The 21,473-nt window shown below is 45.2% G+C and overlaps 1 protein-coding gene and 1 non-coding gene across 2 annotated transcripts in view; both read left to right on the top strand.

The window, feature by feature from the left end:
• The window catches only part of AADACL4 (arylacetamide deacetylase like 4), a 30,235-nt gene extending 10,836 nt beyond the window's left edge, over positions 1-19,399 (top strand). The window contains 7 exon segments of the mRNA XM_075560625.1: positions 603-744; positions 747-818; positions 18,640-18,714; positions 18,717-18,751; positions 18,754-18,892; positions 18,895-19,137; positions 19,140-19,399. Coding sequence (XP_075416740.1) covers positions 603-744; positions 747-818; positions 18,640-18,714; positions 18,717-18,751; positions 18,754-18,892; positions 18,895-19,137; positions 19,140-19,399 — 966 coding nt within the window.
• A 1,373-nt stretch (positions 19,400-20,772) lies between these two features.
• On the top strand, positions 20,773-20,921 carry LOC142438406 (small nucleolar RNA SNORA57). The gene has a single exon (XR_012782783.1). It is a non-coding gene; the product is annotated as a small nucleolar RNA SNORA57 (small nucleolar RNA).
• The last annotated feature ends 552 nt before the right edge of the window (positions 20,922-21,473 follow it).

Below are 21,473 nucleotides of genomic sequence, written 5' to 3'. Positions count from 1 at the left end.
GGGGAAATTCTTCTGTGTTCCATATGGTTATTATGCTTATATAATCCATTCAGTGACCATAAGGTTTTTTGTTGCTGTTAGATTTCACAAGCATGTGAGTTCATTGGTAGACCACAACCTGGGTCAGGGGCACCATGCTCATCAAAATGACATCTTTGTGATTTAAAACTTAAAAGAGGCATTTTGGACGGGTGCAATATGTCTGTCTCTGACATATTGAACACAGACATAGCTTATGAATCTGTCCAATTACAGTGCTCCCAGCATGTGTCAGAGAGTTCAGCGGCCAATATTTCAAAAGCAGGCTTTTTCTCGGAAGTGCCTTGAATGGATTCAAACCTCTGAACTTTTGATCAGTCAAGTGTAAGTTAAACAGTACACTACCTAGGATCTTGCATTTCCATGAGCAGGGAAGCTTCTATTGCCTCCACACCCCTAACTCCCATCCCCACCCTACCCTGACCCCTACCCCCACCTGGACCCCACGCTGTGCTCACATGAGTAGAGAGAGAGAGAGAGAGAACACACACACACACACACACACTCCCTACAAAAATCTAACCTTCCCTAATGCTGCTCTTTCTTTCTCTTAACTCTAACAGGGCCAAATACTACAGAAGCTGAGAATTTGCGCTGCGTACAAATTCTTCCGTTTCATGGAAGACCTCTGGATAATTAAAAAGGACCCCAGCCTTGTGGTAACCAACTTGCATTTTGGAACGATGCCCGTGAGACTGTTCCAGCCAAGGCAGCTTCCTCCAAACCCCGACAGGCCGTCATCTCCTACCACGGCGGAGGCGGAGTGTTCGGGACTCTGAGTTAGGCATCCCCACACTGCTTTGCACACAGGAGCCTCCTCGACATCCACAACCTTGCCCACCCTCTCCCAGCAGAAACTCCTGCCCCCTTTTTGAAGCAATTCAAAGGAATTGGTTGTTGGAAATTTTTTAATTGGGAATCCACATAGCTGGCAGATGATGCTCAACTCTACATGGGGGAACTTTTGTCTCTGCCCCATACCATGGTGCTCTTGGTCAAAGTTAAGGTCGTGATGGTGCTACGGCGGGGTTTAGTGATGCTGGCTGTTGGGACACCTCTCCTCTCTCTCCACTCACAGTGGTCAGCGGGTCCTGAACGTCCTCTCCCAACAAAGCAAGCCGCAGCCATGCACTTCATTCTCTGCAGCTCAGCTGTGCAGCTGAGACCCACTCGCCATCTTCTCTTGCTAAACCTCATCTTTCCCCAATAACCCTAACACCAGAACGGGTCTCTATGGCTTGCCTTTGTTCCCTCGCAGCCTATCCCTCATCCAACAGCTAGAAGAGTCTTAAAAAATAAATGCCAGAATTTGGCATTCCTGGGCTCTGGCTCTCTGGTGACTTTCTGATGACTTAGATAAGATCCACACGCCACCTTGCAGTCTCCGAGGCTCTAGCAGGGGTCCTCAAACTACTATGGCCCATGGGCCACATGCGGCCTGCTGTGGACATTTATCTGGCCCACCGGGTATTTTTGCCCTGTTTTGTTTTTTTACTTCAAAATAAGATATGTGCAGTATACATAAGAATTTGTTCATAGATTTAAAAAAAACAAACTATAGTCTGGACCTCCAATGGGTCTGAGGGACAGTGAACTGGTCCCCTGTTTAAAAAGTTTGAGGACCCCTGCTCTAAAGGGGTTGAGCCTGCTGACATCTGTGGCTTGGTCACCTGCCACTTCTCCATTCATTCTGTCCAGTCACACTTACTGTGCCTCATACACACCAGGCTCCCCCACCTCAAGTCTTCTGTGTTTGCTCTTTCCTTAGCTTCAAATGATGTCCCCAGACTTTACATTAGTGGCTACCACTTATTCTTCCAGTCTTATCTCAAATGTCTCTCTCTCTGGCTGGCTTCCTTGAACATCTTACCTAAAAAAATTCCCCCCTGCCCACTCTGCAACCCTGCCCTGCTCCCCCTTCCCCACCTCCATCCCTGACATTATCCTTTTGCATGTCCTCACAGTACTTGCCATCTCTATCTGTTGGTGTGTTGTACAGTGCTGGCTTGTGTGTTGCTGTGATGCTGAAATCTTTGTCAGTGCCACCTCAAATACCAGCAGCAGAGCTTCCAGACTAAGAAGAGACTATGAACAAAGAACTGACTATCCACTTCAGAGGAATTAGCCACTGAAAATCAAGTCATCAGACAATGAAAACCTAAGAAACACAACCAGAACGTGCTCAGAGAATGTGCCAAAGGATTGGCCCTTCACGTTGGAAGGCACTCAAAATATGAATAATATTCAAAATATGAAGATCTGCCTGCTCTTCAACCATAATGACATGGATGAAGTAAAGTCTGTGAGAGTAAAGCCTCAGGGACCTTCATTTGCTGATGGTCCCAACTCAAAATGAGTTGGGCAAACATCAATTAATAACTGGATTGTCCAAAGTTTGAAGACCGAACCAACTGCCCACTTGAGAAGAAGTAGCCACCAAGGACCCGGTATGTAGCTTCAAAACAGTTATATACTGAAGGGCTAATGAATGGATGCAGAACATTGTTGCAGAGAGTGTTGGAGAATGGGCCCCTTGGATCTGAAAGAACTCGAAATGGGACAGGGAGTAGCTGCTTTCTCAAATTAGTGTCAACCATGATGAGGTGAAAGGAGTAAAGCCTCTGGGAGTGGAGACTTCCTGATCTTCATTAGCTGATGGGGCACAACTCAAGGGAAGAAGCAACTGCAAAAATTTACTCATAATCAGACGCTGGAATGTACAGAGTATGAATCTAGGAAAATTGGAAGTGGACACAAAGGAAATGAAATGCATGAAGATCGATGTCCTACACATTAGTGAGATGATATTGGACATTTTGAATCATAAATTCATGCAGTTTACTATGCCAGGAATGACACGATCAAGGGGAAGAGTCTAATATTCATTGTCAAGTGCAATACTGTCTGTGATAGCATTATATTCTATCTACCCTCAAGAAAATCCAGTCAACAGAACTATTACTCAGTTATGCACCAACCACAAAAGCTATTGATAAAGAAATTGAAGAATTCTACAAAAGTTTTTAGTCAGAAATTGACTGAACATGCAATCAAGATGCATTGATATTTCTTGTTGATTGGGATGCAAAAGTTGGAAACAAAGAGGAAGAAACAGCCGCTGGAAAATATTGTCTTGGTGATAAAAATGAAGCTGGAAATCACATGATAGTATTTTGCAAGACTACAGACCTGCTTGTAGCAAATACCTTTTTTCAACACCACAAACAGAACTATACACCTGGACTTCTACAGAAGAATACACCGAAACAAAATTGACTACATCTGTGGGGAACAACAATAGGGAAGGTCAATATCAGCAACTAAAACCAAGCCAGGGGCCGTCTGTGGAACAGACCATCAATTACTCATATATAAATTCAGGTTGAAGCTGAAGAAAATTAAAGCAGGTCCACAAGAGCCAATATTTGATCCTGAGTCTAACCCTTGTAAATTTCCAGATATCTTAAGGACAGATTTGCTGTATGGAACACCAATGACAGAAGATGAGCCGCAGGGGAATATTAGGAACAACTTTACTGAAGAAAGCAAAAAGACAGGGAAGAAAGAAAAGATCAAAGTGGAAGAGACTCTGAAACTTGCTTTTAATGTAGAGCAGTTAATGCAAGTGGAAGAAATGATAAAGTCAAAAGGCTGAACAGAAAAATTCAAACGGCATCCCCCAATCCTGATGGCACATTCTTCTTCATATAATCCAGCTTCTCCCATATAAATATACACATACACTCACTGCTATCAAGTCAATGCTGACTCCTAGTGACCCGATAGGGCAGGATAGAAATCCCCCTGTACGTTTCTGAGACTCTAACTCTGTAAGATGGGATAGAAGCCCCATCTTTCTCGCATGAATTGGTTGGTGGTTTCGAACTGCTGACCTTGTGAATTGAGCCCATGCGTAACCACTCATAGGGAAAAAAACTCAAAAATTGAGGTTCGATCCCGCTTGTCAAGAGCCTTCCTCTTTTTCATTTCCCCTCCACTTTTCTAGCGCAACACCCCTGAGATACTGTCACCTGGTTGTGGAAATGACTACACTGAATTTGCTGTCATTTCAAAAGCTTATCTGTGAACATCTCTGCCCCTTCTGCTGTCCCCTGGGAGAAAGATGTCTGCCCTGTAAAGATTTAAAGTATCAGAAACCTGTGGAGATGTCTTACTCCGGCTCACAAGGTCGATATGAGTTGGTGCTGGGTGTGATTACAGCCCCACCAAGGAGTCCTGCTGGTGCAGTGTTGATATTCTTGGTTGCTAACGGAAAGATCAGCTGTTTGACTCGTCAGCTACTACACGGAGACAACACATCCTCTGCTGCCGTAAAGATCTACCTGGAGGCTTGTTATGAATGAGAATCAACTTGATGGCAATGAGTCTGGATTTTACTGGAGTTTACGGGTCAGCCCATTGCCAAAGATCACTGCCATTTTCAGAAACTTCCTGAGCACCCAGTCAGCTGCCTGGAATGGTTGTCCTTCCTCTATAGAGTGAAAAGTTCATTACAAAGGTAAATCGGGGATTGTTCAAGATTAACACTGAGTTGTGTCAACGTCTCTGCTGCATGGAGGGCCATGGTGGGACCAAAGAAGACCCACCCTCCATGGGCATGAGAGCCAGATGAGGGAGCTACATGATGGATAAAAAGACAAGTAGGGTAGGCTACAACCTGGTACTCTGAATGTGCCCAATCTCATTGGATCTCAGAAGTCAGGAGGGTCTGACCTGGGTAGTACTTGGATGGGGACAAGTAGGGTAATGTCGGATACTGATAGGACAGGAGGAAGGACTGGAGCGCTCTTTTGAGTTCTTGTGATCAGAAAAAGCTCCTTCTGGAAGTTAAATTTGAGCTCAGGCCCAACAATGAGGAATTGTCAATATCACACGCCAGTAAAATTTTGCCGAAGACCATTCCACAGTGGTTTCAGCAGTACCTTCATAGGGGGCTACCGTATTCAGAAGAGGATGTAGAACAAGGAATATCACTGCTGATGTCAGATGGATTTAGCTGAAAGCAAAGAATAGCTTTCAGCTATTAGAAAAATATTTGCTTGTGCTTTATAGACTATACCAAGGCATTAGATTGTGTGGATTATAACAAACTCTGGTCAGCCTTCAAAATAATGGGGTTTTCAGAACACTTTATTGTGCTCATGCAGAACTTGTGTATCGATGAAGAGGCAATTGTGTTGAACAAAACAAGGGAATAGTGTATGCTTTAAGATCAGCTAAGGTGTGTGACATGGTTGTATCCTCTCACCATACTTATTCAAACTATCTGCTGAGCAAAATAATCAGGGAAGGTGGATTATATGAAGAAAACTGTGTTATTAGGAGTGGAGGGAGGCTTATTAACAACCTGAGATGTACAGATGAGACAGTCTTGCTTGCTTAATGTGAGGACTTGCTAAAGAAAATCAAGAATTGCAGCCTTTGAGATGGTTTACAGCTTACTGTAAGAAAAAAAAAAATCCTCACAGCGGTACCAGTAGGTAACATCACAATAAATGGAGAAAAGATTGAAAATGTTAGGGATTTTTGTCTGGCTTGATTCCACAACCAATGCTCATGGAAGCAGCAGTCAGAGAACAAATGATACATTGTTTCAAGTAAATCTGCTGCACAGACCTCTTTAAAGTGTTGAAATGCAAGGTTGCTACTTTGAGGACTAAGTTGAGCCCGACCCAAGCCATGGTATTTTCAATGACCTCATAGGCATGCAAAAGCTGCACACTGAATATGGAAGACCAAAGAAGAAGGGCAGTGATCTAATTACACTTCTAGTGAGGAGCATTGAAAGGACCAGGGACCGCCATCAGAGCAAACAGATCTGTCCTGGAAGAAGTACAGCCGGAATGATCCTTTGGGGCAAAGATGGTGGGACTTCATCTCACCTACTTGGGCCACGTGATCAGGAGACACTGGGTGCTGGAAAATGGCATCATGCTTCATAAAGTAGAGGAACCGTGAAAAGGAGGAGGACCCTCGACAAGAGAGATTGACTCAGTGGGTGTGGCAGTGAGGTCATGCGCAAGAACATGCGTGAGGATGGCACAGTGAACTCGGGCAGGACTAAGTGGGGGCCAGTGAAGCATTTCCCCTGGGCTACACATTTTAAAATGTAAACAACAACAACATAAACCCAGAACTCAGTACTCATGATAGTGCACTTTTTGTTTTGTTTTGATGGGAGGAAAAAAATCCCTGGTGAACAAAATATTCCATTGAGAAAGGCATGCTTTGACAGGGGTAGATGTGATTTGGAAGTGTGAGGTAGAATCTGCCGCTATTTACCATGTTGATATTCATAGCTTTGAAAATAGTTCCATTCATAAGGGTTTCAGAGGCTTTTTCCTCTGAAGTGAGGAGTCAAGTCCTTCTACAGGCAAAATATTGAATGATGCAGGAAACATAAAAAGAAGATGGAGAGACTACCCAGAGTCCCTGTACCGAAAAGAACTACTCACCATTCCGCCATTTCAAGAGGTACCATATGAGCAAAAAGTGTTGCAAAAGAAAGAAGTTCACACTACACTGAATGCATTGACCAAAAACACGGCTCCAAGAATTGGCGAAATACCCACTGAGATGTTTCAGAAAGCTGAATAAGCACTAGAAGCACTCGCTCGTCTAAGAAAGGAAATTTGGAAGACAGCTACCCGACCAACTGATTGGGAGAGATCCATATTTAAGCCAATTCCGAAGAAAGATGACCCAACGGGAGGCTCAAACCATAGAACGATATCACGGATAACACACACAAGTAACATTTTGCTTAAGATCATCCAATTATGTTTGCAGCCGTCCGCAGACAGGAAGCTGCCAGGAGCTCAGGCCAGATTCAGAAGCAGATGTGGATCAAAGGATCTCGTTGCTGATGTCAGATGTATCTTGGCTCAAAGCAGAGACTATCGGAAAGATGTTGTGTTTTCACTGACTATGCCAAGCCATTTGGCACAGTGTGAACCACAATAAGCTGTGGATCACCTGAGAAGAATGAGAATTGCAGAACACTCATTTTCCTCATTCGGAACTTGTACGTGGATCCACAGGCAGTTGGGGGAACAAAACAAAGTCATACTGCATAGTTTGAGATCAGGAAAGACATCCTACATTAGGTAAATCTGGTGCACAAGACCTCTTTAGAATATTGATGAGCAAGGATGTTACTTTGAGGACGAAGGCGCGCCTGACCCACACCATGGAATTCTCCACTACATCATATGCATTTGAAAGTTAGACATTGAATAAGGAAGGCCGTAGACGAATCGATGGATCTGCATGGTGGTGCTGGAGAAGACTATTAGACGTACCATGGACTGCTGAAAGGAGAATCGATCTGAATTGGACAAAGTAAGCTCAGGGTGCGCCTTAGAGGCAAGACCGGCAAGTCTTACATGCTTTGGACATATGGCTGGGAGAGACCAGCCCCTGGAGAAGGACATCATGTTGGGGAAAGTGGACGGAGAGTGAAATAGAGAAAGGCCCTCCAGGAGATGGATGGACACGGTGGCCGCATCAACGGGCTCAGACATAGGAACGTTGTGAGGACGGTGTAGGCCGCCGGCACAGGGTTCTGTTGAGCTTATCGAGTAGCTATGGGTCAGAGCCGACGCCGTGACGCTGAACAACAACATGGCTTTGTTCTTTGTTTAGCTTCATTTTCTTTTTTTTTTTTAAAGATCACATCAAAGTATCTTTTATCCTGATTACTAGATACACTGGTGTTTCCTTAGACAAATATTTTGGGTCCAAGAGGACTGACAGCCTTGCTTGCCTGAGCCTTGCTCCAGCCCTGTGAAGTGTAAGCCGAAGGGACCGTGAGTACAATGTCTGGCGCAGAGTGCCTTTATGGGCCTGAGGGACGAAAGAAGTCAGTATGGTGGAGGGAGACGCAGGCAGCAAGGGACACGGGGCCCAGAGGATGTCCAGCAGTGACCTGCACCCTGGCTTTCATATAATCCTCACATTATGCCTTGCCTTACACAAGTCAGAGCTTAGGGGATGGGGCTCAGCCCATTAGCACTCTATCGCTGAATCTATTCTGACCCCTAGTAAGAGTGGGAGGAAGTAGAAAGTCTAGCAGGGTTTCCAAGCTGTGACTTTGACAAGCAGACTGGTGGGTTCAAACCAGTAACCTTTCAGTGATCAGTCAGCTGCTTAAATGCTATACATGCAGGGACTGAGGCTCAGACAGCAGTATTTTCATCAACCTGCCTAGATCACTCTAAGGAGAAGTCAAGGCTAAGACTCACAGGTATAGAACCTTAGCTGGAGGAGCTGCCCACTCCCATCCAAATTCAACTCTTTGAGTGGCCCCGCCTCCTTTTCTAGCTCATGGCCTTCTCCCTCAACCAGTGTTAGTGACACATGATTTCTCCATCACCTCCACTGCCTAGGTCAGTTGTTCACAACTTTGCCTGGTCCTTGGACTCACCTGAAGGGCTTTAGAAAATCCTACTGCTCACAGTCCTACCCCAGAGAGTTTGATTTAGAGGGGTGGGGTCCTGCCTGGGCATCGGAATGTGTAAAGCTCCTTAGTGCTTCTATGACTGGCCAAGTTGAGAACTTCTAAGCTCCAGAGGCGTTTACTTGGTCCAGATTCTCAACCTGGAACTGTGCGTGGCTGGGCAATGGACCTCCCTTCTGAGAACTTCATCTTCTCAATTGGGGTATTCCAAGTGTCGTTTATTTCTCCACCTATATGCAGATATGTGTCTGCTGATGTATAAGGTATATAATCTATCTCTCTCACATCTTTCTCCACATGTATGCGCATACATGTATGTACTGATATATACAAGGCAGTACCCCCCAAAAAAGGGGGTCTAAACGGAAAACAGCTCGGCTGGGTCGTGCTTTCTTAGTACACGTTTTTCCTCCTAGGTGCGCATCCAGCACTCGCTCTGAGTTTGTGCACCCAGCAGTTTCATCTCTCTGGTCACCGTGAGTTTTTTGTGAAAGCAGTTTCACTCAAACCCCACCCCCTCTTTTTTTGTGATGGCATGCGGCTGTGAAGTTTTGTTTCCTGCTCCAGGGGGCAAAGGGCCCCGGAAACAGTTGTGATGTTGAACACAGCTTACAAGGACCATGCTTTGGGGAAAAAAATCAAGCGTATGAGTGGTTTTCTCATTTCAAGAAAGGTGAAATGTTGATTGATGACAAGCCTCTTTCTGATGTCCGTCAGCTTGCCAAATAAACAAAAATATCGACAAAATTCGTGCACTTGTGCTCAAAGACAGGCAACGGACCATTGAAGGGATGGGGAAGTTATCGGTAGTAACTTGGAGCTCAGTTCAGCGAATTTTAATGCAAGATTTGGGAATGAGGAAAGTTGCTGCGAAATTTGTGCCTTGGGTTCTGACTGACCAGGAAACGAGGGTCACCTAGAGACGTGCCAGGCTTTGGAAGAAGGGTCCCAAGGCGCCCCAGACGTTTTCCCCAAGGTGATGAGACATGATGCTGTTCTTACAACTCTGGGAACAAACTTTAGTCAAGCCAGTGGAAGACACCATCGACTCCTTACCCCCAAAAAGCTCGTCGAGTGAAACCAAAGATCAAGACGATGCTCATTTGTTTTGTTGCTGTGAGGGGGAGAGTGCATTTGGAGTTTGTTCCACCAGGTCAGACTGAGGTTCTGAAGAGATTGCATAATAGTGTGATATAAAAAAAAGGCCTAAAAAAAAAAAAACCCCACATGAAAGAAGCAAACGAGCCTGTCTGACCACAAGGTGCAGAAGAGACCGGTTATCAGACAGCAAAGAGCTAAAAACCTTATCAGTGGGTGCCCACTTCCCTGATACGATCAATGAAGCCCAACGTGTGCATAAGCAAATGTGGTGAAGAAAGCAGATGGTGCCCAGCTATAAAAAGAAATAGTGTCTGGGGTCTTAAAGGCTCAAAGATAAACAAGTGGCCATATAGCTCAGAAGCAACAAAGCCCACATGGAAGAAACACACCAGCCTGTGTGACCACACCAGCCTGTGTGACCACGAACTGTCGAAGGAATCAGGTATTAAGTATCAAGGAACATAAAATCATATCATTGAAAAGGTGGGTGAGTGCAGAGTGGAGACTCAAAGCCCAAAGGTAGCCAACCAGACACCCCTTGCTGGGGCAGTGGGGAGGAGATGAACCAGGCAGGGTGCAGGGTAACAAAGATGAAACATATAACTTTCCTCTAGTTCTTAAATACTTCCTCCCCGCCCCCACTATCATAATCCCAATACTACCTTGCAAATCTGGCTAGACCAGAGGATGTACATTGGTACAGATAGCAACTGGAAACACAGGGAATCCAGGACAGATGACTTCTCCAGAACCAATGGTGAGAGTGGCGATGCCTGGAAGGTGGAGAGAATGTAGGGTAGAAAGGGGGAATTGATTACAGGAATCTACGTATAGCCTCCTCCCAGGGGGAGGGACAGCAGAGAAGAGGGCAGGGGAAGACATCAGACAGTGTAATATATGATAAAACAATAATAATATATGAATAATGAAGGGTTCACGAGGTGGGGGGGAATGGGGAGGGAGGGGGAAAATGAGCAGCAGATATTAAGGGCTCAAGTAGAAGGCAAATGTTTTGAGAATAATGATGGCAACAAATGTACATATATTCTAGACACAATGGATGTATGTATGGATTGTGATAAGAATTGTAAGAGCCCCCGATAAAATGATTTTTTTTTTTAAAGAAAGGCCTGATTTGTGGCAGACAGGGAACTGGTTTCCCCCAACGACAATGCACTTGTTCATGCAGCCATCTCAATGCACCAATTTTTGGAAAAATATAGCCGGACTCTCTTGCCCCACACACCTTCCCTGCCTGACCTCAGTCTGTGGAATTTCTTTTTATTTACGCGACTAGCGAGGGTCATGAAAGGAAAGGTTTTGTTGACATAAAAGATGTGCAGAAAAAAATGAGGGAGATGCTGTCAGCCATCCAAATGGATGAGTTTGAAATGAGTTTCCAAGAATGGAATCGCAGATTGAACCAATGTATTAAGTGCAGTGGAGAGTACTTTGAAGGTGATACAGTTGTTTTGTGTAAAAAATAATAATAATAATTAAATATATAGCACTGGAAAAAATTTCGATTTGGGGGGGTTACCCCTCAACACACACACACACACACACATAAACACACACACACACACACACACACACGCGCGCGAACTCCTGGGTGGCACAAATTGTCCCGCTAATGGAAAAAGTGGCCATTCAAACCCAACCAGAAGCACCATGTGCTCCCTACGATGTTCCATGGGGGATTTTTTTCAAATGTAGATCACCAGACCTTTCTTCCAAGGTGCTTTCGGGTGGAGTCAAACCTCCAATTAATTCCAAATGCTTTTCCTGTTCTCATTACCAAGGAACTTTGGACGAGTCTGAGCAGAATCCAAGAGAGTAAAAAAAAAATTAATTACATAAAAATTACATTCAACCAATATAATTTTTATAAAGTAAAACAAATTAAAATAGATAAAGCAGTACTGTTAAAGAACACACATGTTGCTGTTAGGTGGTGTTGAGTCAGCTCTCAGCATACATACAGCAGAAGGAAACTACCCAGTTGGGTGCCAACCTCATAACTGTTAGGTTTTATCCCATGTCTGCAGCCCCTGTATTGACCCATCTCAATGGGGGTCTTGGATTTTGCTGACTCTCTACCTTTTTCTCCCCCAAACCACTTTATTAGGAGCTAATCCAAACAGCATACCATTCCAGAGTTCAATCACATCAAGCAGCATTGTACAATTGTTGCCAAAATCCGTTTCAAAACATTTCTTCCTCTTGAACTCCTTGATATCAGCCCCCCTTACCACCACCACCCCAGCTTTGTAACCCTTTCGTCACAGTAGATTCATCTCTCCTGGGTTTCATATACCGAAAAACACAGAAACCCACCTAACAAAGATTCAAGAAGGCTACCTACAATGAAGAAATCAACAGATAAACCCCAATATGAAAGAAAAAAATATTAAAATCAGATCCTAGCTCAAAGCTAAGAATAAATTATTCTTATGGCATGGTCCTGCTTAATACTCTCCCTCAAGAAAGAAACACAGAATATCTTGTTGCTACAACAAAATGTGCTGAAAATAGTAGACGGTGCCCAGCTATCAGAAATAAAGCCTGGGGTCTTAAAGGCATGTTTGTAGACACGCAGCCATCTAAGTGAGACATCAACTAAACCCATGTGGAAGAAGCACACCAACAGCTGTGATTGTAAATTAGAATCCAAATTCAAAGGAGAGAATGGTATCAGAGTCTAGATTGTGAGAATTCTGGTGTGCAGGATCTGCACAGAAATTAAGCCTCCAGTGATTTCCCTCTCACCATCTTGGAGGGATGGGAATATCCTGGTTATCAGAAAGAGCGTATTGGAGAGACAACTATCATCGATTAAAATGACAGCTCTGACTTGAATGGCTAAAACCTTGTCACTTGAGCTCCCCTCTGGTACACTTTGGGCTCAGTCTGACCCTCCACCAAGCACCCTCTGCTCTCCCTTGTCTCATGATAAAATGGCCAAAGGACCTGAGACAAAGTCTCACCATCCTTGCTCCTTAGCAGCATTCTTGTCCTTCCACCAACACAGATCTGTCTGTCAGTTTGTTCTGTGGTGCCTTGTGTGGTTCTGTGATGCCGAAATTTCAAATGCTAGCAGGGCCCCCAGCATGAACCGGTTTCAGAGCTGCTTCCAGACTAAGACCCCAGGTAGGGTCTTAGAAAGTATTGTTCGTCATTGTTTTCCCCAACCAGGAAGTTAGTCCTCCCCCTTTTTCTACCAAGAGGAGAGCACTGCCCTTCTCCAAGATGTACACGGTCCCTTTCTCGCTCATAACTCGATTTTCCATCAATGTCCCTCGTTGCTCAGCCAGTCCAGGGGAAACGTCATCATACCTTTGCATGGCAGCCACTAAGCGATCATCCTCCCTCCCCGCTCTCTTGGAAATATGGTCCCAGCTGACCTGAGGACCCCTCGGTCAACGTGACCTTCAGGATACACACAGAGAAAGGATAGTGCATGGCTCATGGGCACCAACCAGGCTCTCTACCGAGCGGTCTGGCTGACCTGGACAATAAATTGGATGGCCTGACAGCCTGAGGCTCATCCCTATAGCAGTGGACTCATACGGTATTTGTCCTTTTGTGATTGACTAACTTCACACAGCATAATGGTTTCCAGATTCCTGGTTTTATATGGATGATGCATGGTATTCCTTTGTGTTATATACCATTTTTTTGGGGGGGGGGAGGCTTTAGCTGCTATTTGGGAATGATGATTCTGTAGATGCTTACTGTGGTAGTCAACATACCTAATTAATTCATAATGTGGACCAAACAAGACCTGGCATTGAAAGTGTCTGAAGACACCACTCTGTCAGCTGAGGTCCTTTGAAAACACAAAAGTAGATGGGGACCTAAGGCGTGGAAAGAAGGCGCAGTGGGGCCATGTCCTGGGATTCTGGTTAGACTCCAAGACATCACACCTTGCTGGAGTTGAAGATTCTGTCTTCACAGTTAGCCCCACCTCTTGCCTCCTACCCATACACTGAGCAGATAGTACTTCTGTGTGACCTACCACAAAACACTTAGCCTGTCTGGTCTTGCTGATGAGAGGGAAGAAGATAACATCTTCCAAGTCCTCATCTACGTTATGGGCTTACCCTTGTGTCTGAACTTTCCTCATTGGAGTTGCCTTCAGACTCCACATCTCCAAAGGTCAGTGTGATGATCAACCGCCAGCCCCTGCATTCAGACTTGGTAGGAAATGTCTCCTTATATCATTATCACAGGTTGCTGAAACGAGCTGGCACAAGGGACAAGCAAGGTAAGTGGTGTTGGTTTTCATTTTATTATGGACGAAACAGAACTGAGAATTTTGCCATTTTCGTCATTTTTAAGGGTACGAGTCAGTGACATTTGTTACATTTGGAAACAACATGTGCCAGGAGTCCTGGTGGCACATTGGCTAATCGCTTGGTCAAGTGCAGGGTCAGGGAGAAGGAGGAAGAGACCCTAGAGCAGACGACTTGGCCCAGGAGCTGCAACCGTGGGCTCAAACATGACGATTGTTAGAGCAGCGGAGGACCAGGTATTGTTCTATTCTGTTGTACATAAGGTCCCTCATGACCCAGCGCCAACTCAACGGCATCTGAAAACAACCCCAACAGACATAAGCACGGCCCATTTGTAAACACTTTTCATCACCTGGGGCAGAAAGTGTTTGTCTAAGGACAATTGGCATAACGCAGTTCACAGAGACCGGGTGCTACTTTGAGGACTGGTGACTGGAGTCGGGAATGGCCATTTAACACGCATCCATCGGCCATTCCCTGTCAGGAGGAAAGAAACTTGAAGACGTGTCGGAGCTAGGAGGACAGTGGACTAAAGGCTCAGGTGCAGTGAGCCTCTGCCACCCTGGGACCAGAAGTCCACAACGTGCCTGGCTGCCAGCACTACTTGCTCTAAAAGGGACCACATTAGAAGATCCTACTGAGAGTGAGCGAGAAATATGGAACCAAATTCAACAATCATAGAAAAGATAAGGTGTACTGGTCAGATAGAGACTCTAAGACTATGACCCTTAGTCACCCGTTAGGCATGGAAATGAACTCACCTCCATCAGTCAATTTTCAGCCGAACAATAGATGGGTCTGTAAGGGAAACATTCCCACGCGAGGGGGGATACCTATGTTAGTGTGCTCAACTATTTGAGATCAAAGGACAGTATTCGTCAAGGACAGTTTAGAAGGGTTAGTGAGGAAATTGTATGGGGTCCCCACTGACTTCACTAAGGGAAGGAAAATCCAATCCCACACCAACCCAATTCCCATGAGGCATGTGTTCACCGTCCAATCTCCTTTATCCTGTTCTGACATCAACCATCCCGCTCATGGCCCTCTAGCTCTCTGTTGTGCTCCATCATTCATGACAATAGCCACAGAGAACTCGCAGACAATACAGTGCTCTGATTCTGGGATTTAATAGAGAAGCAAGTCGGTATCAGAAAGGTAAGGCTGCAATTCTTTTGTCCACACAATGCTTCCCACCAGTACTACTGTCCTGCTTGGGCAAGTGTTACGAAGCTCCTGTAGAACTAACAACCTAAAGGGCACCCTACGCTGCAAGCCACCTCACTCTCCTGCCTGAAAGTGCTCCGCTTTGCTCATTCTCTGGGGTGAGAAACCCACTGTTGTGTCTCGGGGCTTCTCTTGCTGGTGCTGCTGTTAAGCACTCCTCTGTGCCAGGAGCTCAGATCGGCTCAGCTCAGGCTTCCTCTCTTGTAGCCCTCATGAGATTGCCTGTTCTTCCTTCTGAGATGACTCAGAGTGAAGCCGACTGATCCCCTCGTGAGAGTCCTCCACAACGAACTCGTCTGCTTCCACCCCGTCATTTGGTGAGAGTTACAGCAGGCTATAGCTAGCAGACTCATATCAAATCATTTCACTGCTGTGCAATTAGGAAAGGAGGATTGGAAATAGGGAACCGTGGGAGGCAGTGGGATAAGTGATGTTACAATGTGGTGGAGGTCTCAAAGACGTGAAATAAAATGTGTATAGATTGTTGAAAGGAAAACTGGTCTGTGTTGTGAACCTTCACCCAACTCATCATTTAATTTTTTATTAATTTTCAAAGGAAAAGTCCGATTTTTAAAGTTGAATCTGACTTATGGTGAGCTCATATGTAGTTGAAAAGAGAGGGGGAAGGGAAGGAAGGGTGCACCCTCTGAGAACAATTCCCCTGCTCCCCCCTCCCCCAGCCCTTGGTAACCACTAAGAGCATTTGGAATCTATAGATTTGCCTATTCTAGATAGCTCGTGTAGGAATTTGTCTTTTCTTACATCTGGCCTATTTCACTCAGCACAATGTCTTCAAGATTCGTCTATGTTGTAGCATGTATCAGAACATCTTTTCTCTGGATGGCTGTATAATACTCCTGTCTCAGGTACCACAATGTTTAGCCATTCACCTGTTCGTGCCACTTGACACTTGAGATGTCCATATAGTTCAGAGTGGAATAGCTGTGTGTTACGGTAATTCTGCAGGGACAAACATCTTGATGGAATGGCTGATGGCATTAGAAAGGCAGGTAAGGGGCTTCAGGTTGTCAGAGGTCTGAGATGAAGCAGCATGTCTGGGAGAAGACTCCTTGAGAGGAGCTGAAAAGGAGATGTTGAGGTTGAGGACCCTCCCTGCCCTGATTCTAACAGTACACCCATCCGCCTCAGCCGGGGCCCCCTACCCAGCTGACTGGGGACGATAGGTAGGGGCGTGCTGTGGGTGCCCAGGGAAGAGTACAGGGATACCTGGAGGGCATGTCTCCCTCTTTCTGAGAGGTGAGAGATTGATCTTTGTCAAAGAGTAAGCGCATGATCTTTGCTATTTCTCTCGTTGTGTCAGGTTCATGGATTCAGCATGTGAGTGAGGAGTTACTCTCCTAGAAGGAGAACAAGCTGAAGCACGTGCTTGCTGCTTCCAGGCGCCGGGCCGCCTCTGAGCAAGGACACGCACAGGTAGCCCGAGGACCTGCTATGTTGCCTGGGCTTCAATACGAACCCAGTGTAATAATATTGACCTATTTATCCATGCATCGTTCATCGAGAGCATGTTGAGAAGTTACAGAGGGCCCCATCAAGCCCTCTCATTAAAATCGATGACGTTGAGCAACCTTGAAAAGAACTGACAGTCAAGGGCTAGAGAAGATGGTGACTTTCACACTGGCTTCCTGATGCACTCAGTCCCCCTGCAGCGTCTCAGACGGAGCTTTGGAGGCCCAGGAGGATGGAGACAGTCCGCACTCAGGCTCTTTGTTCTTGGATAAAAGCAGAACAATTACACTTTGGCATTTTACACAGTAGGGCCCCTTCTGTTATTTCAATAGAGAAAAGAACTTTTGTTGCTCTAATGACATTTGAAAGCCTCTAGACTAAGATCTTATCTTCCCTTAACATTTCTTCCAAACCAAATCATCCAGATCTTATGTCTTTCTTGGTGCTTTTAAATGACCAAATTTAAGTGAAAAGGCATAAATATACCAACAACCTCAAAGAGAGAGATAGGACCTCAATATACTTTTTAAAGCTATCGAATCCAAGCAGTTCAGCCAAGCTGTTCTTTTAAAAATGCACACACTTTCCGTTACCTGAATCTGGATTCAAGCATTTTAACATTTTTTAAAAGTTCAGCTTAAAGTCCCTTCTCCTTGTCCTTTTACCCCCAGAAGGAGGGACCTTTGGGGGGTTTCCACACCACTTTCAACTAACTCCCCCTGAGCATGCTTCTGATCAGTCATGTCCACGCGTCCCGCCTAGTGGACACAAACCCAGCTCACTGCCGTCAAGTGGATGCTGACCATAGTGAGTCCAGGCAGAGCTCCGCTGCCCTGTGGCTTTCTGAGACTGTTAAGTATTTACGGGAGGAGAAAGCCACGTCTTTCTGGGGGAGCAGCTGGTCATTTTGAATTGCTAATCTCTGGTGAGTAGCCAACCTGGAAGCCATGATGGCCACACCTGCCTAGCTTGCCTTTTCCATGTCCTTATTTTGGGATCGTTTTCCAATTCCTCCTCTAGTCCTCTGTCAAAAAAGAAAAAGCCACTCTTTTGAGTCATGGGATAAGAAGCCGTTTGCTATTTTAAAACTTCTGAAATAAGAAGCTTCACTTTGATTAGAACATTTCGTTTATTTATTTATTTAAAGAGTTTTTTTTAATTGGAGGCTCTTACAGCTCTTAAAACAATCCATACATCAATTGTGTCAAGCATATTTGTACATATGTTGCCATCATTCATTTCCAGATATTTACTTTCTATTGAGCCCTTGGTATCAGCTCCTCTTGTTTCCCTCCCTTCCCCCACCACATCCTCGTGACCCCTTGTTAAATTATAAATTATTATTATTTTCATATCTTACACCGACTGCTGTCTCCCCCCACGGTTTCGGTTGTTCGCCCCCCTGGAAAGGGGTGTGGTTATGTGTCCATCCTTGTGATAGGTTCTCCCTTTCCCTCCTCTCCCCACCTTTCCCCTACCCTTCTGGTATCGCTACTCCATTCCTGTTTGGACAGTGGGGTTGGTGGTGGCTTCTTTGGCCCTTTCTGTAATCACAGATGGGTTTGTTGTTGTCTTGTTAATCATGTTATTGGCGGCTCTTACATGTCTTATCACAATCCATCCATTCTGTCAAGCACATTTGTACATAGGTTGCCATCATCATTTTCAAAACATTTCCTTTCTACTTGAGCCTTTGGTATCGGCTCACTTTGCAGGTGGTTTTGCATCCTTTAGAAAAAGCTTTCCCGTGGTCTAATCTGGCACAGAGTGTCTAGATCCACGGGAAGCAGACGGAGCCTGGCTGGCGGAGTAAAAAATCCCTGCGTGTTTTAGGAAAGACAGCCTCCTCTCGTTCTCATGGGGCGGGTGGGGGCGATAAAAATGCCCATGCCATTGGACTGTGGTGAGAATTGAACCAGATGCGGAGCGCAGGGCATCTGAGGGTCCAGTCCAAGCAGCATCCCCACAACCCTCACGCACCTCAGTCTGATTGTGCTTTCTGCTTCCGCCTCAGGTACCATTTGTATCCAGACTCTTTGGGGATTGTGATAGCAGAAGACTGCTACATTGCCTCCATTCGCTTCCTGAAAAATCTGGAAGCTTATGGGGTGATCCTTCCCTCATTCTGGTCTGTGGAGAAAGTGTGTAGGTGGCACCTTAGCCGGTTATGTCTGCCAAAAATTGTTGGAAAAGTTGGATCTTCCCCGAATCCGAGCTCAGATCATGATCTGTCTCTTTCTGCAGGCGACCAATTTTCAGCTGCCATCCTATCAGCAGTACAAAAACGTCCGGTCCTCACTCAGACGTTAATGCTGACATGTCTGTGCGATTGTATGTCCATTGGCCACTCCTGGTGGGGTGCCATGCTGAATGGTTCGTTTATGCCCCAAGAACTCTGGAGGAAATACCGAAAGTGGCTCAGTCCAGACAACATACCCAAGAAATTCAAGCCAAGCCGCTATCAACCGCCTGTTTCGGCCCCTTTTAATGAGGCAGCCTTTCTGGAGACAGGGATGCTTTTTGATCACGATTTTCACCCTTACTAGCTGAGGATGAGGCCGTGGCTCAGTTACCTCCCGGCTTCTTGTTGAGCTGTGAGAATGACATTTTCCGGGACGACGCCCTGCTCTACAAGAAGAGGCTGGATGACCTGGGGGTCCCTGTGGTCTCCTACCATGTGGAGGATGGCTTCCATGCAGCCCTGGTCTTATTTGATCAGAAGCCTTTCTCTTTCCCATGTTCCCAAAGAATTGTGAACGCTGTCGCCAGTTACATTAGGGGCATTCAGTAGGGACCCTTTGGGGCATGAATTGGGTGTGGCAAGTGTGGAAACCCTTCCATAAACTGGGTCCCTGGTGAGTTTGATTTTATTGATTGAGGAGATGCTAAGCCCTTCCTGGCAGAGAAGATAAGAAGTGGGCTAAGCTAAGAGTAAGAGCTGCTTTGTACTCAACAAAACCCCAAATATCTCTGATGACCCTTTCAGGCAATGACAATACCTAATTCTGGACCTAGCAACTTTCTATCACTTGAAAGGAATACCAAAGAGATTGGGGCCTTCTGACCTCAGAGGCTCATTTTCTGCCCCAATCACAATGAATCCACATGCAATGATCACAGGCTGTTGGGTGCAAAGTTCTGTGGATCCAATGGCACGGTTCATCACGGGCCTCTAGTATGTCTCAGCATGCATCATCATATGTGACTGCATTTGTCTGAGGAGAGACTTCTGGACTAGCATGAGACTTAAGACTTGAGTTGGACTGGGCTGGGATGTTTTCCTGATATTTACAGTTTCTTGATATAAAGCTCTCCTTGACATATATGATTGGTTCTGAATTTGTTTCTCCAGTCAACCTGAGATAATACAAATGGTCAGAGGATACAACTCTGGCACACCTTTCCTTATTTTAAACCCTGCAGTATGTTCTTGTTGTTTTCACAACTGCCTCTTGATCCATGTACAGGTTCTGCATGAACAAAATTAAGTGTTCTGGAATTCCCATTCTTCTCAAGGCTGTCCACAGTTGAATGCCTTTGCATAAAAGACAAGTAAAAAATCTTACTGTTCTTGTCTGCTTTTAGCCAAGATTCATCTGACATCAGCAATGATAACCCTTGTTCTACATCCTCTTCTGAATCTGGCCTGAACCTCTGACAACTCCCTGTCAATGTGCAACCATTGTTGGACAATCTTCAGCAAAGTTTTACTTGCATGTGATATCAATGATATGGTTCTACAATCTGTGTTTTCTGTTGTGTCATCTTTCTTTGGAATGAGTGCAGATATGGATATTTCTGTCTGTTGGACAGGTAGCTTTCTTCCAGATTGCTGGACGTAGATGAGTCAGTGCTTCCAGTGCTTCACAAGCTTATTGAAACATTTCAGTTGGCATTCCATCAATTCCTGAAGTCTTCTTTTTCGTTAATATATTCAGTGGATCTTGAACTTCTTCCTTGATCACCACCAGTTCTTGATCATATGTTAGCCCTTGAAATGGCTGAATTTCGGCTAGTTCTTTCTGGAACGGTGACTCTGGGTGTTTTTTCATCTTCTTGTGGTGCTTCCGGCATCATACGATATTTTGCCCATAGAATCTTTCAATGTTGCACCTCGAGGCTTGACATTTTCTTTGGTCCTCTCAGTGTAAGTTTTTAGCAAACCCTCCTTTTCTTGGCGGGGGCCGGGCGTGCAGTCCCGGTTCCCGTTATGTACGGAGGCAGAGGGAGCGGACTCCGGTCCCCTCGGCGTCATGTCTTCGGTGCCGGCGGCTGCCCATCCGCCGGTTCTATCCTCAAGCGCCGGGACAAGGACCCGGGGGGAAAAAAAAAAGTTTTTGGCGAATGTGGAAAAAAGTTTAGGGGCTCCTCAAAGTTAAACAGAATTTCCACATGGCTCGGCAATCATAATCCTAGGTACACAAGGGTAAGTAAAAAAGTATTGCAATTAAGGCTCCAATTCATATAGGCACAAGCTTAGTCCAAGTAAAACATGCCTCTGCAGCTGTCAGTGGATGGTTCCGCAGCCATCAGAAATGTTTTTACTTTTCAGGAATACACTTCTCTAACTAAGTCTTTTAAGATGTCTTCAATGTGTGTGTGTGTGTGTGTGTGTGTACATACATCAAGATAGTGGCTTCTGAGGACATCAGATGGATTGATATTCAAGGCATAAAAGTCAGCTTAAAGAAGTTATGGTGATCTTTGGGGGGCTCCAAAGAAGACTCTTGACAGGATTTCTTGAGAACATAGGATAATAATGGGGACTTGATATGAAGATGTTTTAAGAAAAATGGGAAACTACCTTGTTGAGAAGACGACCAGAAACATTGTTCCAGAGGATTGTTTTTTTCCGTCACAAGATT

Source organism: Tenrec ecaudatus, chromosome 1 (genome assembly GCF_050624435.1).
Source record: "Tenrec ecaudatus isolate mTenEca1 chromosome 1, mTenEca1.hap1, whole genome shotgun sequence".
NCBI lineage: Eukaryota > Metazoa > Chordata > Mammalia > Afrosoricida > Tenrecidae > Tenrec > Tenrec ecaudatus.
Note: the sequence above shows the minus strand (reverse complement) of the source record. Positions and strands in the feature narration are given on the sequence as shown.